Source organism: Pavona decussata, unplaced genomic scaffold, assembly GCF_977016875.1.
Source record: "Pavona decussata unplaced genomic scaffold, jaPavDecu1.1 SCAFFOLD_229, whole genome shotgun sequence".
Classification (NCBI taxonomy): domain Eukaryota; kingdom Metazoa; phylum Cnidaria; class Anthozoa; order Scleractinia; family Agariciidae; genus Pavona; species Pavona decussata.
Genome location: NW_028145634.1, coordinates 801447 through 820039, shown reverse-complemented (window position 1 = coordinate 820039; position 18593 = coordinate 801447). Strand labels below are relative to the sequence as shown.

The window sequence follows — 18593 nt, the reverse complement described above, 5'->3', positions numbered from 1 at the left end:
CCAATGATGTTTAGATGTCTGTTAGGATAATAGTAGGATTGCCTGACTGTTTTCTGTAGCCAGTGTTGGCCATTATTTAAATGGTTTTCAAAATGGTGGAGGCTAGACTTGCAGGCTAGTTTTTCCCTGACTGCGGCAACCCTGCAATTTATCCCTTATTCTCATGTTCTGTGTTGGAAGCTGAGCTGAAATAGGTCACTGTGTGTTTCAATAGCCCCATTTTCTATGCAAGTAGCTGGGGCTGTGGGACTAAAGACTGCAAGCAGTGAGTGTCATACTTTTTTCCTCAGATTACACGCAACATGACGGTAAAATTATGAAAATTAGAAAAGTGAACACTCGCTAGAAATGGTATGCGCATGACAGAACTTAGGAGAAGAAAGAGACTACTTGCAGCCTACCATGGGACCTACTGGAAGGGCTTGGTGCATTACCAACGTATAGTGCATTTTAGATTGTTTTTTTGTTATTTAAGCTCAGAATCACTGAATTTTTTGAATGTGTTCTTCAATTCCTTCAGGAAACGTTGCTTCAATCTTTTATCTGTTGCTTTGTGCTTCATTTGTAATAAAACGCTATGACTATGGGCAATGTTTTCTGAAGGAATTGAAGGCCACTTGCAAAAACTCTGGTGAATGTGAGCTAAAATAGCAAAAAAGCGATCTTAAATGCACTGAAGGTCGGTCATGCTCCAAGTACATCAATTAGCTGGATGTTTGAAATTCTACTCGTACTCAAACATCAAACAACTTTGACTAAAAAAAACTTTATTTAACGTACTTTGTCTGCTGTATTTATGTAGTGTCCAAAACAGTTTTACAATGAAAACACAAAGCTTGTTTTCTTCAGACAATGTTTGAACAACTTACAAAGTTCAAAGCTTTAAACTGCAGTACCAATGCCAACTCACTTTGAGCACAAACATTTGTCTAGTGCACCATAAAATTCTGAAAGTTTGTTGGCCGATCACCAACTTGCTGGTAGGCTCAATTACCAGCCGCTGTGGACCCAAGGGAGCGGTGGAAATTGAGCCTAACTCGCTGGGAACTCTAATGCTTGTCTAACATGTAGTCGAACCCTGCTTTACAGACATCCATTTAATAAAGACACCATATTACTATAACCAGTTTGGTCCTGATCCATACATTTTTGCTAAAATTAAGGTGATGCCACACAACAAGTTTTGGCAACAACAAACATTTTTACCCTGTAACTGATGGCATGCTGATGATTTAAAAATGGCATTGTATGGAAAACGTGTTGCAAGTTTTGGGATACAAAGGAAAAAGTTGCAATATGCTGCCTCTAAGATTTGCTTCAATCATTAAAATTTTCTGCATGCTACGTTACAAGGTAACACTTTTTTAATGCCACATTAATGCATAACTTCATGTGACATCACTTTTAAACTACGAAACATGGACATCCGGCATAGAGACAGCTTCCATGGTGCCTGGTATAATGTTTGTCTGTGCGTTACACTTCTGAACACCACATAATTCAAAGGGCTCAGTGGAAAAAGGGCAAAGGTGATGATAAATTTGGTAACAAAAAAGAGAAAAGAAATCATACAGAAGCTAATTAATGCTTTGGATAAGCCTTCAGACAGCAAAAATAAACATTAAGGACGGTGACTACTACTGTTACTGCACATCTTGTGATACTCAGGTTTCCTATGGGTGTTGCCTACTAATACATGGATATTTTTGTGTGGTTTTAAACTATTCGGGGAAAACAGGACTTGGCAAGTGTTTTTGATATCCAAAAAGAAAATGGGGGGTAACCATGCATTTTTCAGAGAAAATGCTTCAATTTGCATAAAAAAGCCATACATTGCTTTGTATTTTACTGGTTTCTAGAATAATAGTTGTTGCTTAATTATCTCTAAAAAATGCATTGTTACCCCCAATTTTCATTTTGGATTTCCATAGCCCTTGCTAAGATCTGGTTTTCCCGCATAGTCATAAACTGCGCAAAAATAGTTTGGTATTGGTAGGCACCATCCTTAAACTATTTTTCTTAGGTGAAAACCTGTCTGTCTAGAAACTAAAGAATAAAAAGGTTAGTTTGTAAAGAAACTGTGGTGATGTGTCAGTAGGGAGTAGACACTGACGAGGGGCTAACGCTTAAAACATCACTCAAATCTCCTTACAGTGGCCAGTCAAATACCTTTAGTTATCAGCTCTGTTGATAAACCAAACATTCATGTCTAGAAACTAAGTCTTCAATTAAACCCTTTTTCCACTAAGTCCTTGACATGACACCCACTTAGTCAAGTTTTTGTTCACTGTGTTTATGCATAGATGCAAGTGACAGTAATACTGCAGATTAACAAAGCAATGCACTGTTCCTCGGACGTCTTAGTAAAACTAGTTAACTGGCATTTTCAAACTTCAGACAATTCTCAATCTAGCGAGTCTCCTCCTTCTCCCGCTTGCTGTAAGAGAAAGAAAAAAGCGAAAATTGCATAAGACAGTTTCCTTGAACAATATAATGCACAAAGTATACATTTTATTATCGCCGTGGATGCTTTCTAGTTTTGTTGTTTCTGTATGTCATTAAAGATTAGCCAACACGTACCCAAGAAAATTCATCCAGAGGAAGGAAATGTCAAGCGACCACATTCTAATTCTTTGTATGTCAATGAAGGGGCCGGTGGAAAATGAGCAGAAGTGACGGTTTGGCCTTGCTCTATCAGGAATTTAGCGTGCATACAGACGACTGGTTACGTCAGAAACATTCAATATTTAAATGTGATTCAAGGACTTAAATTCAAAAAGCTTATATGATTTTAGCCTAAAAACTGTATTAACTATCAAGCAATGCTTGGAATGATTTCATTTCTTCTCAGTTTAAAGCTAAACAAAAGTTTTAATGTGATAACAACTCTATAGACCAAAGTAGAGCACTTTTTTGAGAAATTTGGATTCTAGAGGACAAATCATCACTCACGTTCAGGCAACTCAAATGTGGAGTGGTCACGCTACAACACATGTTACTCAAAACAGAACTTCTCAACTCTTGGACTGGAAGGTTGTTCTGTTTTCAGTTTCCATGAGTTCTAAAGGCTGATTTACAGCAATGGCTTAACCCTTTAATCCCTAATATCAATGAACAAATTCTCCCATCTTGTCCCCATACATTTCTTATAGAAGTGCTGGGAAGAAGTTATTAAAATATCAAGAAAATTCATCTTGGGTGATCATATCCTTCACTTCTCATGACCTCAAGGGTTGAATGAGCATTGATATTACAAGGAGAAATTTGATGCTGATCACTGTTAAGGCTTAAGGGGTTCTTTTTACTTACTTGTTGTGTAGGTGCCATTTCATTTAGTCTCTCAATCAGCAGTTGGAAGACGTGTTCAGGTAGGGTGCCGTGGAAGACTTGAAGTAACTGTTGAGGTTGGTTACAGACTGCGATGGCTTTTGTTAGGTGATTGACACCTTGATCCAGATCACCTAAAGGGAGTTGGAAAAGAAATTAATCCAAATACAACTGGTAATAATCAAAGATTAGGGAGTGCGTTTGATGATCTCAATCCCAGGCTCTCTCTCCTTTGTGATGTCATCCGCCCTGCAAAAAAATCTGCAGAGGATGCCAGATACATGTCCCAAGGTCCATCCCTTCATTCCCACAATCGATGTTGTCCCATACAATCTTGAATCCAATCCATATTAGGAGTTCATTTTTCCTATGTCAAACGCAAAAAGTATTTTGGCACTAAAAAAGGATCTTTAAAACTTATGCCTGGAGTCTGATATTTAACGATACAGTCAAAGCTCTCCTTGTGGACCACTCTCGTAAGCGACCAGCTCTAGTTGCAACCACTACTGTGAAACCCTGTTTGAACTGTCACTTAAAGTCTGAAATCAAAAGCTCTCGTAAGCGACTACTCCCATAAGTGACGGAGACCACTTTTAAGCTCTCATAAGCAACCACTCAAAGATTCTGATGCTTATTACGGCAACTCTTTAATCAAAGTATATGCTTCCTGATCACATTAATTTTACAGTGATATAGCACTGCCTAATGTTCATAGATTAAGATCTTGAAACTAAAATTCAAGATGATTTACAGCTGGATCAAGAGTGTTACCCTGAGATCGAGGTAGGAAACTTTATGCCTAAAGCTCTGGTAAGTGACCAGCTTCTATTGTTTCAGGTTTTGGTCGCTCACAAGATTGCATTCTCATAAGCGACCAGCTCTTGTTGCGACTGCTTTTTCCAGTTCCCGAGGTGGTTGCTTATGAGAGCTTTGACTGTATTTTTAGGACAAAAGGCACACCATAAACACCATGCATACATCTTAGACACCCAAAAGCAGCAAACACAGAAAAGGGGCCACAACTGAGAGAGGTACTACAGTTGGCACAGTTTATAAAACTGACTAAAATCCTTTACTAACTGCACTGACCTAAAGTAATAAGTTCTTCTCCTCTCTGGATTTCCTCCAAGAAAAATTGTTGAACAGCAGCTGCATCTCTTCTGTCTGGAATTCCTGTCTGTGGAACAACAACAACAACAACAACTTCGGTCAGATCACGGAGTTTGATTGGCTTCAGTAATATTGAACATTATCAGCACTGAAAAAAATTATAATTTGACATGGAGAAAAAAATTCCAGTTCAATCTGGAGAATGCTCTGTGCTAATTGCATTGACACATAAGTAAAGTAATTTATTTATTCAATTTAATTTAATTTTAAGTTTTGGAACACAATAATCAAAGTAAAAGCCATCAAACTTTGTGACTTGTTCTAATATTTACGTTGCAAAAATACTGTCATTGTTCAAGTGACTTGATTCTGCTATGGCATTACCAAATTTCGACAGGTAATTGCTTGATAATTTAAGACTTTTGTCTTTAACAACAAATTTTAAGTTAATTATTGAAACTTATATATTCTTCATCATTTTAGCACTATTTCTTTCTTGATTCTGATATTTATTTTAACAATTTCTGAGCCTTTGCAAAAACTGACAAATCCATGAGGTTCCCAACATCGCATAATGTTATCATCCCATTTTGCGGCCCTCAAAGTAAACAGTTTTTGGACATACTGCATGTAACCCTTCAAGTTTTATTGTCAAAGCTTTGAAATTCTCACAGTTTCAGAGAAGAATATGTACCCTTCCCCCTCCCACCAAGACTAAGGAACAAAAAAAAGCCTGGGCAATTAGGGTTAATCAAAGATTCAACTGTGTTCCTTTGCTGAAAATTTTTTTGCAGTGTTAAATTGCACACAGTTTAAGAAAAATTCCATACTCCCCCCATGGAAGGATTTCTGTTTTGCACTCCCCACCCCCAAGGAAATTCCAGTTTAGCTTCACACTTTCCTTCTAAAATTTTTATGTTTTAAGACCCCCCTCCCCTCCCCTTAGGAATTTTCAATGACCTTCCTTGGGGTGGGTAAGAATTTTTTCTGAAACTGCACACTGCTTTCCATAATCAAAGACAATGGAAACCAATCAGGCATCTGAATTAGATTGGATGCAATTAAATTTGATTAATACAATGTTTCATTTGTTTATGCTGATAACCCTCAATAAATTGTCCCTCTGTGATAGCAGCTGCAAAAGGACAAAACAGAAACATACCCTCATCTCCTCCATAGAAGCTTCTTGTTGAGCCTGTTTAGCTTTACGACGTTCTGAAGACAAAGACATTTAATGAGAAAAAATTATTGAGAATGCTGTATTATTCATTGAATGACCCAGCATACTCAGATAAAGACATACAACCTTTTTACTCAGAAAAAGGAAATCCGAGTGCTCTTATCAGGAGTCGAACCTAAGACCTTCCGATTACAAGTTCAGATGCTCTACCACTGAGCTACAGGAGACTCGTGGGAGCTAAGGCCATTAAACTAGGTTCATGGGACAAACATCCTGCCTACTGCTAGAATTGGAATGTCAATGTGTGGCATATGCGCAATGTAATAAATGTGATGGAATATTTTAAGTCTGGTGAATAAATGAGAATGATGTATTATTCAGAGAATGACACAGGCATACTCAGAAAAAGAAAATCCGAGTGCTCCTATCAGGAGTTAAACCTAAGACCATTGTTTATGAACATGTATTTATAGACGTATTCATAGCCTTGTGCAAAATGCGTACCAATCCTATGCAGTGATTGTTACAAAATGATAACCTGTAAAATTCTTCATAAAGACATACGATCTTTACAAACGTCATAGCACTCAACAAAATGCCCACCAGCAGATCGTTCATCTGCCACCATTCTTGAAATGTCACAACAAAACTGCCATAACTGCTGTCAAAGTTACTAGCTGGCAAATGGCTACAACAGCTGGCAACTATAGTGAAGAAAGCTGGCTACTTATAATTCATATGCAAATCTTACACAAGTGTTTGTGACATGTAATTCAATGGCAAAATTCCAGATGAAAACATGTTTTGAAATACTGCAGAGTCATCTCATTTTTTTCACGTGAGCGTCATAATTTACAAGAAAAATGCAATTTATGCAAAAAACACAAAATAGTGTTACATCACTCTGGTAGTACAAGTGACCAGATTAGCTGAGATAAGTAACTATGAAATCGTGCGACTGGAAACTTCTTAAAAGATAAAACAAGGTAGGGAAATGGTATTTCTTCTTCCTTTAGTCCTTGGCATTAATATCGTAAGACGCAAAAGCAGAAGAAACTTACTTTCTAGTAACTTTTGCTTGAACTGGGGGTCGCTCCTTCGTTTCCTGTCAAAGTATATGCAGTACCCGAGGAAAAATGTGCCACATACGCCAGCTACAATCCCTGCTATTAGTTTAGAACTCATTTTTACGGTTATCTAAAACATATACGACGGTATATTGCGCAAAAGAAGCGGTTAAAAAGCAAAAATTCTTAGAAAAAGTACACGAAGTCGATCACGCTTTGCAGAATGGCGTGGTCGCTAAGCGGATCCCAGTCTTCTTTGCGCGACCTGCGGGGGAGGTGGGTGGTGGGCCGGGGGAGGGCCGGGGAGAGTGGGGTGGGGAAAGGGCTTAAAAATAGATGTTCGACATCTCGAGGCATAAACGGCTCCTGAAGATATTTAAGACTACTGGTACATTTACGAGCTCGAGTATCCCTTGCGCTGATCCCGTACATCGGATTACAAGCTAGAGTTTTGAATTGCGAATTAGGAGCTGAGGACGAATTCCTTCACCTTTGGCGTGAGGGTCACGGCTAGAGATTAAGCGTTCTCACCTAAACACATGTGATTCAAGTTTGAACCTTTGTCAGTCAACTCTTGAACATTGTTCTCCTAATCCTGGGCTGTTAAACGAATTAATGGTCACGAGTCCAGTACAGCTCTTGACAGCCTCCTTCAAAACAATGGAATTGGGGGAAAAAAACCCGGCGTACCATTTCCGCTGGTTTCTTGAACCTCTCGAAACACTTCGGGCCAGAAAAACTATTTTACGCATGCATGATGTTTATTATCACCAAAAATTTGGACAGCTAAAAAATTGAGAACTTTACAAGATCTCAGAAACAAATTGGGTTAATTTGATAAACAACACAAGAACACACTGAAAAATCGGGAAACTATCAATAATCAAGACATGTCAAGAGAAACAGATTTGAAAAATCCCGTTCTCTGGTCCGCAACTCTTCACGTGAATCTTTAAAGAAAAAACAACAACGGGCCCCTAAGGAACGAGCCCTAGGTATATCAGAAGAAGAGACGGTGTTATTTGCTGTTTGGCTAATGTTCAATGGTAGAAGACAAGGACCTGGTAGAGTTCCTGAACAACTTGAATTGAAGGTTACAAAAAGGTATCCTTGGTATATATAGTGATAAGTCTGAAGTCGGAGAGCTAAACAGCCTCCACTGGGGAGGGGGAGGGTACTCCGATACATTTATTCGATTAACCCCACCCCATCCTGAAAACCCAAAAAGTTAATAAGCGCCCACCCCACCTCCCTCCCAACAAAAAACATCTCTGTACTAGCCCAGCGTGAAGTAAGAGGAGCGTCAGTTGCGTTCCAAAATTGGTTTCAGATACGGACCTAGTCAATGAACTTTTATATCTTTTATGGCTTTTTTCTGTTAGCTTTTGTACTTTGTTTTGTCTTGTTGAAGCGAAAAAAACTTGTTATCCCTTGTTTTGTTATTCTCTAAAAATGTCCTCGCTTGCTGAGAATGTTGGGGAAATAATAAGCGGCCACCCTCGAATTAGCGCCCCCCGTCCTCGTGGGCCCAATATTAAATAAGCACCCAGGGCGGTTAATCAAATAAATACGGTATTAGTGGCGAGGATCAAGTGCGAATGAAGCCAAGTTGTTAGACCCCTTGAATACTTGACCAGTATTAGACTAGCTAAAACTGGACTATTAGAAAAGTCCAGTGGCCCAGCATGTAAACAGTTATCAACAAAAGTCGATTCGCCCTCTGCCAAAATCTTATTTCACTAAAAAAAAAAAAAAAAAACAACCAGTAAAATTTCTAACCCCAAAGGTCCCTAATCGCTAATTTCAAACCCCATAAAGGTATTCGCAACTCGATCCCCGTCAGCTTCCCCCCCCCCCCCTCCCTCCCTCCTCTCCCCTTCCCCACCCTGAGCTTAGACACCGTGTCAGATTTATCGTTGAAGGAAACGGGACCAAAGTAAAAAAATAAAGTGTGATGAACCCTATGACGTCACGGAATCGCCACTTTCGGACTTTTACGCGCGAAATTTGGACCTTAACCATTTTGGTATACATAAGCGTTCTCGGCCCGTACTCAAGACCTCGGGCACAGTTTTACCCGATATGGGCCGACTTATGCTGGTGAATAACATTTTAAGTTGTGTCCGCATTGCAACAAATCACACAACAAATCCGCCTGGGTTCGCGGGCAAGATCGAAATTCCGCCCGCTACCGGAACCAATCGGATTGCACGATTTACAGAATTCCGCAGATGACAGGACAAAAAGGTGATTTCATTTTCAGTAGACTTTTTCGCTACAGCACGTGAATTGTTGTGCGTATAAACTTGTGCATCATTTTAATTTTTGTGAGCTCAGTACTATATATAATTAAAGTTCAATTTTCGCGAGCTGTGAGGTTGAGAAGAACCCTAAATAAAACGGGCGTTTCTACATTGCATAAATGTTACGGACAGTTCAAATCATCTGTGCCTCTGCTAACGACGTTACGTAACACGGGTCGGCACAGCTCTTGGTCAGCTCCTCTGACGCCGAAAAAGTAAAAACCCGTGTTTAATCTGGAAGTGCAAAGGTCATTTGGGGGGTTTGAAATCATTAAATTTATTTGGGGGCTTTTTTGGTTGAGAAATTTTCTGGTGGAACGTTCTCAATGTTGTGTCCATCAAACTATCGTATCAGTTTTATTTACAAGCTTGAGTGGAAAGGAGACTGCTTGCTGTAGAGTTATTTACAAAAAATCATGTTACATCGGCTTCATTTTGTCATATAATTAGACACAACACTTTACTATCTGTGGTTTCAGCTAAACAAAAATGTATCTCCAATCTACCTAAAAATGGCTTGTGACGGATGCATTGATGAATGAATAAAGCGGACTTACAAACTTTAAATTTAATTTAATGAATTCGTCACAATACAATAAAAATATAGTCAAAATACAGGCTGTTGCGTCCCTATTGCAATCTGATGCTATTATTTACTTATTTATTTATTATTTGTTTATATATTTAGTTTATTTTAATGAAGGGAAAAAGGGGACTTTTATGGGTAAGGTTTCGCACCTGTATGACTAATAAACAGCCTGTTATACAGACGTGTAGAAAATTTAAAGGAAAATATGGTGAGAGGAAAGAGAGAAGGGGACAGCCTGTCATATATTTTCCATAGTAGTTCGTGTTGTGTAATCTTTTATTAGTCTGCGAGCAGTCGTATACTTTTTTTTCTCAGATTACTTGCGCCAAAGGGCTCAGTAAAATTACACAGATCCAATGCTTGTTTCAAACTTGGGAGAAGACGCTGCACGCAGTCTATCAGTCTCCACTGTTTGTACGTACGCCTGACTGAAACAGGTTGTCGGTGACTCCTTGTTCTGCTTTTATCACCGATCCCTCCTCGCCGGTATGACGTAATGCATTTGCTTGTAGCCCACAATTCTTAAAATTTCCTAAAAAGGAAGCTTTTCATGACTGATTGCTTGTTGTCACATGGTTGCCGGAACACAGATGGAATTTTGAGAATGAGATTATGCTGCAAAAACCGTCGAGAACCTTTTAGTCGCTTCACGCCTATCGTTTCATGAATTTTCGCGGTTTCAAAGTCTCCACAAATTTTGACCAGAGTCACTATAAATTCAGTTGCTAAAAGTGGTTAATGTGGTTTGTATTTCTGTTCCCTAAACACAGGGCCCCAAAGGGGTTTGGCACTTCAGGGATACAGCGCTCTAGGGCCAGAAAGATCGAGGCTCCACTCTAGAGCTCCTTGGCTTTGCTGCGGGGCCCCATTTAGCCAGAGGCAGCATTTTTTGTCCGGACATCCAAGTTGAGAGAGCCTTCGGGCTCTGCATGTCCACTACAAAAATCCCGGGCCTCCGGGGCTCCAAACATCCTCCGGGATCCTGTAAACAAGATTTTGTCAAAATGTTATAATTTAGGGACTTCAGTTGGTTTTTTTTTCTTAAAGAACGGATTTAGAATTATATTATTTTCTTCATTGAAAGAAAAAAAATCACGATACGAGTCTCAAACATACCCTGAAGAAGAAAGGCCGTGCCTTTCGAAATATTGGGAAAATATACTTCCCTGACCATGAAATCAGCCTTGCTCTTTTTTTTAAGATTATTTTTCTACAATTTCTTGCTGATTAGATCCTTTACTACCAGGATCCAGTACTTCAGATTACTTTGTCGCGGTGGTCCTTGCAGCCAACCACAGTTAATTACTAAACGTACCGTTTGTAAATAGGTATCACGGTTTTCGACGCCATTTTGACGAGTAGGCAAACAGGCTTGAAATAACAGTGTTTGTATGGAAATCCGATGTCAAATAATTTTCATAAAACATCGCTTCTGAAAAGTTCATGAATTGGAAACTTTTGGCACTAGGAAAAGAATTTTAAGAAAAAATTGGAGGGATGTAGCTGGTGCCAGGAAGGGTCCAGTCGTGTTTAAGAACTTTCCATACATTTCCCTTAATTTTTTTCCCGTGAACTATTTTTAGTTGTAGTTCGCTATACAGACAAATGTATGGAAAGTTCAAAACACGGCTGGACGCTTTCTGGCACAGCTACATCCCTCCATTTTTTTTTCTTAAAATTATTTTCCTAGTACCAAAAGTTTCCAAATTCACGAATTTTTCAGAAGCGATGTTTTCTGAAAATTGTTTGAAGCCGGATTTCCATACAACAACAACAACAACAATTTATTTAGGTATTTCCATATCTATACATGGCATTACCTTATACAAACTAGAAAATTATATAATTGTGTAAACTTCTAATACAGTTTCATAAGCTATATAACTTCTTATATCTAGAATACATGATTTCATAGACAAGAGCAGCAACTGATCTACAAATAAATGGGTCAATACTATTAAAGAGGAACAAACACTGGAATTAAAGAGGAATTAAAGAATTAATTAATTAATTAATTAATTAATTAACACTGGAATTAAAGAGGAATAAACATACAAACATTGTTATTTCAAGCCTGTTTGCCAACTGACTACAAGGCGAAAGGCATACTGGGTATTGGGGATGCCATTGGGGATTTCAATGATCACGTGACACAATTTCCCAAGACTGCTTGCGTTATGCAAAACACTTTTTCCTTCGGTCGCGAGGAGCGGGCGGTCCGCCGAGAAATTACATCATTAAGGAGCAATTTCTTCCTTTCAAAATGCATTCCTTTTTGGGAAATCATCATGACAGAGCTTATTTGTTTAACGTCTCTGCGTAGAAGAGAGGAATCTAGAAAATTTGGCGTGTTTTTACACGAAGCAGAAACTTGAAACACACGGCAAGCTTAGAGGTGATTCCCCCAGTGTTGCAGGTACGGATGGATTGACTACATGATGAACGAACCGTTTTATTTTTGCGTCAAATCGCTTCTTTTCGTCGATTTCATCTTTTCATTTCTCTCTTTTTACGAATTTTCAATTCTGAAAGGAGAAGATATCAGTTATATTTTTAGCCGTCTAACAGTTCTTTATCACGTCGCCTCGAATTTTTGAGCACGTCCGAGTATTTTCTCGCCCACTGCCCTCGGAAGTGCTTCGCATACCCTCACTTTTCAGCGTATGAATCGTTTTTGAATCTTCATGTGTAGCATTTTAAAACGATGTTCAGCTTATTTGAGGTAGAGAAAAATTCTGAAAGTAACGCCCAAAGGTAAATTTGACTAAAGGAGGTTGCACTCTTGGTTCGCAATATTCGAAGACAACTGATGATGACGATTACCATCTCGTTGTTGTAAATTAAATATGGCCGTCGTGTTCTTCTGGTCGATTCCTCGTTTCAGTTTTTGTAGAAAACCCCTCTCGTTTTCGTTGGAAGATGATTAAAGTTTTACTCTTTACTGAAAATTTAAAGGGATTTTCCTATGAACCCAGGCTGTAAAATTACAGTATAATATTTTATTTTACTTTTGATATTTTATTGTTGCGGCCTTTTTGTTTGCCACCGAACAGCTGCAAGGGAAATTCCGCTTGGCATACGCAGCTTTTGCTGTGTTCTTTAATTAACATGAGGATTTCAGTAACATTAAAATTTAAGGAGAACGGAACCTTTTTATGACCGATATTATTCTTTGGCTTTTCGTGGTTTTATATATACTATAACGCATGCATTTTGAATTGCTATATTAATATTATGGGCGACTTATAAATTTTATGTTATTTGTGTATTTATACCCTGAAACAGCAGCTGTTAGCAGTGGCCTGCTGACAGCGGTAAAAACAGTTATTAATATCTGAATCCTTGTTCCCTGATTTTAAAAGAAAATCATATCCACCCTTAGTGATAAAAAGAAAAATGATGGTTCTGTTGACAAATTATTACAATAATGGCAGTCATGTGAATAAAGTAAGGAGCAGAGTCCCCTATTCATTTGCATTGGTGGCACTTTTTCACCTGATTCTCAGTTCAGTAAATACAAAGGAAACAGAGAGTTTGTATAAAGTAAGGAAAAATGCCCAATCAGAAAGTTAATACCTTTGCAGGCATGAAATTCAGCTGCAAATATAAATGACTCTTTATTTTGCCTAACATCCTTTACATCGTGCATTATAAGGTTTTCACAAAACGCATTTATTTTAGTCACAGGAAGGAAGTACGAAATACAGGGTGGAGAGTATATTGCTTGGAATAATTTCCAGGCCCCAGTTGTTCAAAGGCCGGATAAGTTTATCCACTGGATAAGGCACTATTCAGGGTCTAAAATATACTTCACGTTAAACGTTGTCCAAGGTTTTCATACACTCCCAAACTTAACTGTGGTTAGAGTGTGCATATTCGCTTGTACAAGAGGAAATACTGAAATCTTTGCACAGACTGAAACTGTCGGATAGTGACTTATCAACTGGATAAAGTTATCCGGCCTTTGAACAACTGGACCCAGTAGGGTGGTGTCCAAATTCAGACCAGAGAGTCAAACTACACCGAATTTCATACCAAAATATGATCAAATTTCAGAATGAAACTGCTTAAAAACCAAAACATTGTATTTTTTTTAATACATTTTGAGTGGCTTCCCAACCCCTTTCCCTGGTACAGGATGAAATAGCTATTCACAGTAAAAGCCCTGTCAGCCATTTGCTGGCGCACCATGTTTATAGTGGGCAGCAAATTTAACGAGTATGTAAATGATGTTGAATGTTAAATGTGATGAAAACTGGCTGTATTAATATTAATGCTTTTAGAAAAAGTTGCAAGAATCAGAGATTTCAAAAATGATGATAGCTTAATATTTCTTGGCTTGGATGGGGGAAATCTCTAGAGCAGTGTTTAAAAGTAAGATTTTACATGTCACCTTTTTGTTGAAAGCTTGAGGTCATATCAGTGTAGAGATGGAAAATAAGAACTTTTTGTTAAGATAAACCAGAAAACCATACACTTAACACAGCTTTTGATGTTTTTGTTATTTTTTCAAATTAATATATGTGTGCAGTTTAATCTTTTATTTTTGGAACATTTTTTTGTGTTCATCAGGAATTCAAAATGGCAGACAAACAGGACAAGACTGGTCTTCCAGATTTCAACATGAATGCTATGAATACAGGGATGTATGGTTTTGCCATTCCAATGCCGATCCCAGTTTTTACTCCTCAAGTTATGCCTATCAGAATGATTCCACCATTCTGGCCAATGAACAGCTCATCTTTTATGCAGCAGTATATGGAAGCAATGAGCTCAGGAATGATGCAGGCAATAAATCAGTCCAGTGTGAATCAGAAAGAGCCACTCGGCAAGACAACATCCAAAGGGGATGTCAGCTCTCAAAGTTTAGGAAAGCCTGCTATACCAACAGCTTTGGAGAATACAAGCAATGGAAATACAAACCAGTTTTTACCAGACTTTGGTAAAAGACCAGGCGTTAATTTGCCGCAGTTTCCTAACCCAATGTTATTTCCATTTGGGGGTTTTGTCCCATTTGGGTCATATTTTCCTGGCTTCAGTTCACAAGTTAGTGGATCAGCAGACAAACAAAACAAAGACAGTGATGTTCAGGTTACAGAGCAGTCTCACATTAAGGAGATGGAAAGTAATAATTCAGTGGATGAAATTATGGAAGTAAACATTAAACAGCAATCAACATGTGATGGTGGAATTAATCAAGAAGAATCATTACAGAGGAAGCCAGTTTTCAAGCCTTCCGAAATAAAGCTACAAGAACAAGAAGCCTCTGCAAAAGACAGTCACTCGCATGAAGTCAGCGATAATAATTCTCCAGAAATGGATGTTGCTCAGATTTTAGTCAATTTCATGCCTGTGCCTGTTATTGGTAGTGTCAAGCAAGATGCAAAAGATTGTCCAGAAAAAGTTCCTCCTGCTTCTACCGATAAAGAAAGCTCGAAAAAAGAAAATGTTGTAGTCTTTCCTGCTGCTAATACAACTGTTGTTAGCACTGCTTCACGCACTTCTGTTATCACTTCTAAAAATGTTGTACCTGAAGATGCAACTTCTGTAAAAAATGTTTCTCCTAATTCTGATGTTGCTGTACAGGATATGACCACGATGGGCACTTCTGCTTCTATGGATTCAATACCAAAACAACATGGAGAAAGTAGCAAAGCCCAGCAAATTATGAATAAAGAGGAAATGCCAGTACACAAGGATGGTAATAATCACATTACAAATTGCAATGTTGAAATCATTGAACATTCCAGCTTGAAGCCTGCTACACAGATAAGCAATGCTGCACCAACAGGCACCGTCATACTCCTGGTGAATCCACAGGCCTCCAGCCAACCACAGGGAAACCACTCTAGTGTGATAACTTACGTCAAGAGTGAAATGCAGCATGATGTTCAAATGCATAATGAATCAGCTGAAAATGGTACCAACCTGATGGAAATTGTACCCCTAGCAGAGGAATGCCAACAGGAGATTGTATCTGATGAGGAAAATGCCATACCTACAGTAGACGACCTCCTTAAGGGAGATTTAGGAAATGACAAGTCAACGTACAAATGTGAAGTGTGTGCACAGTTGTTCAGGAGTTCCCTTGGCCTTCAGAAGCATTTAGAATTTCACATGGATGATGGCCAACATTACACATGTACAATCTGTTTTCAGCCTTTTAAAGAAGCCAAAACGCTCGAAGATCACATAGCTCAACACATGAGAAAAAGACCACACAAGTGTAAGTTTTGTCCCAAGGCATTCCGAGATCCTGGCTCCCTTCAAAAACATGTCCGTGTCCACACTGGAGAGAAGCCCTACAAATGCACCAGTTGTTATCAGTCGTTTGCAGAGTACAGCTCTCTGCGGAAGCACCTTCGTGTTCACACTGGTGAACAGCCTTATCGTTGCCAATATTGCGACAAGGCATTTTCTATATCTGGAAATCTTCAAAGACATGTCCTTATACACACAGGCGAAAGACCCTATAAGTGTAGCTTTTGTCCAAAAGCTTTCAACAATCCAAGCCACTTGCGAAGACATGTTAAAAACTTGCATTTTAAAGGAGAAGCAACCACTGGCGTCGTTGAAGACATGATATCAGCTCTTCATGGTGAAGTCAGTATTCACGCTAAGAAGTCTTTAACGGCTAATGAGGTGGAAATTGAAACCACAGAACAAAATATAGAGATTTCACAGGAAGAGGAAGAGGAAGAGGAAAAAGCTTTCACTCCCAAGATTGGCTTTAGTAACATTTTGAAAAACTGAACATTATTGAGAAAGAGGCAGTTCCTCGGCAACAAGCTGCTCTTAAAGCTGTAAATATTTGAAACAAGTCAGACTTTAGGATTTTATCCACAGGCTCAAAAGCTAGAACAATCATTTAAGCGTGATAAGCAGCACCACAGGAAAGTATTGCTCAATATCTTTGAATAGTTACACTTCAGGATTTCATCCAAAGGCTCAAAATTTAGAATCATTATTGTACAGAAGCATAAATAAACAACACCGCAGGAAAAGTACTGCCCCACAACTTTTGCTTGAATAGTCGCTTAATTTTTAGGATTTCATTCATAGATTCAAAAGTTAGAGAAATAATATACCTTGTACAGTAGCACATAAAAGAAGTGCTTCATCTCTAGTGTTCGCGTGAGGTTGCACTCTTCACAGTCAGTCGAAAGGTAGTCAAAAAGAATTCTCGGTTTTCACTGTCACTCCATCGAAAAAAAAAATCGAAACCATTCCATGAATGAAGTCAAGAAATTGACATGGTATAGAGGATAAATAAATAAGGCATCTGTCCAAGTGTCAGGTCTGTGCGGCATTCCGTACTCGAGTTATTTGACAAAATGTTCCACATAAATTTATAGAGCTTAGTATGGAGACGCCATGTTTGTGTCCCTCTGAGGGGCACAAACATGGCGGCCAGAAATAGGAAAAAACATCTGGAGTTCTCTTTTGCCAGAAAAGATGTTTGTTTGCCCTTGTGAATTTTCGAATGTTTAGATTAATATTTCTCCTCAAACTTAAATTGTTTAGAATGCTGAAAATCACCCGAAGAGTCATTTTTAAGATGCGGAAAAGCTCTGTCACGGCCGTCCTTCTGATGTCACGCACGATGGAAACTCAGAAATTAAAACTGTTTATTTTCAAAAGGAAGCATGACATCGAGCTAAGAAATTGTGAACAGACATATTTTTAGGTAATCTTTCCTTGAATGAAGGTAAAAATTTTGTAGGCCTCCCAGTTTTGAATTCTAGAATTTGGTGACATCACGTGAAAACCAAGAATAACTTTTCACTGAAATTAATGGTAATTTATAGTATTCAAGCCAATGTTCTTTGCACTGGAAACTTCCATTATTTATTGTATCTTTGTTGGTGAACTGTTCCTCAATAGATGAAGCAGAAAGTCTAGATGAGATCTTTCCTTTCTTTGCAATATTCATTAAAAAAAACATGACCAACATCATTCCACTAATAGAATTATATAATATAATAATGTAATAATAATTATTATGCCATTCTCAGACTGAGAAGCATATTTTGCCTTACCCTTAATAGTTGTCCTCTTTTTTTTAAATTTTGGCTGTAGCTCTTTCAAGCATTAAATTGGTATTTGTTTAATCTGATTTCTGTTGTGCCAATTTTGTGACTTTATAAATATTGCAAAAGAAATAATTAAAATAATTTAAGTTTGTTTATATACTTCTGGTTGCAACACAGAGGCTTATTGTTTGAAGATGTAGAGTCAGTTGTTAAACAGAGTCTAACTTAGGCCCCTTCCAATCAGTGGGCCTCCAAATCTGTTTATAAGTGGTGTAGATAAATAGTTTCCTAGCCTGGGATACAAGCCTTCTTGTTACCGTCGGCAGTAGACAATGTTTAGATACGATTGTTGGCAAAATTGAAAATGGCTTTGTGAAACACCGTCTTAACTTTTAATAACTGACCCATAAAGTTGAGCCAAGTTGTAGTTTCTCTTGTTTAAGAGAATTTTCACCACTGATCGCTGACAAAGTTCAAGACTCAACATACAGATAACATTATCACAGTTTTCTATCGTTAGTCGCTGTGCAGCTATCCCCAAGACCAAACGATTGTGTGTTCCAGCATTGTACAGGTTTTTTCTTGTGTCTTGTGTTTCAATTTATTGCTAGTTACTCTTCTTGCAATCTGTAGTTCATCGAGACATTGAAGCACGTTAAACATCACATCCCGGTTCTTGACAAGAATAGAATGATTTTCGTTTGGAAAATAAATTGTATTCTGCAAATGATTTTTTATTGTTCTATACCACCAACATGGCCACTGTCAAAAACCTCCGATCACCAGGAAAAATTGACATGCTATTACTAGGCTTACAGTTCCCAGCAATGCTGGCAGAAATGACCCCGTATTTGAACTGATAAAGGGACTGAAAACATCAGAGCTAAGAGAGGCGAAGAAATTGAGGATCTGCCCAGAATGCATTGGGGGGGGGGTAGCTGGAGTTGTGCCATTCAATAAAAACACCACATCAATAATTTAATA

The 18593-nt window shown here is 38.4% G+C and overlaps 2 protein-coding genes across 3 annotated transcripts; one reads left to right on the top strand and one right to left on the bottom strand.

Annotated features, from left to right (window-relative positions):
* Positions 1 to 758: 758 nt before the first annotated feature.
* LOC146458764 (mitochondrial import receptor subunit TOM20 homolog) lies at positions 759 to 6915 on the bottom strand. The gene is made up of 5 exons (XM_085090346.1): positions 6679 to 6915; positions 5600 to 5652; positions 4417 to 4504; positions 3310 to 3461; positions 759 to 2437 (listed from the first exon to the last, which is right to left on the bottom strand). Exons 1-5 carry the CDS (start codon positions 6800 to 6802, stop codon positions 2405 to 2407), a joined length of 450 nt encoding a protein of 149 aa, XP_084946472.1. The 5' UTR covers positions 6803 to 6915; the 3' UTR covers positions 759 to 2404.
* Positions 6916 to 11755: 4840 nt separating this feature from the next.
* Positions 11756 to 17692, top strand: LOC146458763 (uncharacterized). Of its 2 annotated transcripts, none has more exons than XM_085090365.1 (2): positions 11756 to 11992; positions 14149 to 17692. In XM_085090365.1, the coding sequence occupies exon 2, from the start codon at positions 14158 to 14160 to the stop codon at positions 16327 to 16329; it is 2172 nt and encodes a 723-aa protein (XP_084946491.1). In that variant the 5' UTR covers positions 11756 to 11992; positions 14149 to 14157; the 3' UTR covers positions 16330 to 17692. The 2 variants fall into 2 exon arrangements, with proteins under 2 accessions (XP_084946491.1, XP_084946492.1); XM_085090366.1 differs by lacking the exon at positions 11756 to 11992 and adding an exon at positions 12023 to 12330.
* Positions 17693 to 18593: the final 901 nt, after the last annotated feature.

Excerpts from the sequence above, each read along its gene's own strand:
- LOC146458763 (XM_085090365.1), top strand. The coding sequence starts at position 14,158 with ATGGCAGACAAACAGGACAAGACTGGTCTTCCAGATTTCAACATGAAT.
- LOC146458764 (XM_085090346.1), bottom strand. The coding sequence starts at position 6,802 with ATGAGTTCTAAACTAATAGCAGGGATTGTAGCTGGCGTATGTGGCACA. Across the intron at positions 4,505-5,599 it reads CTTCTATGGAGGAGATGAGG|ACAGGAATTCCAGACAGAAG; the intron begins GTATGTTTCTGT and ends GTTGTTCCACAG. Across the intron at positions 2,438-3,309 it reads AAATGGCACCTACACAACAA|CAAGCGGGAGAAGGAGGAGA; the intron begins GTAAGTAAAAAG and ends TTTCTCTTACAG.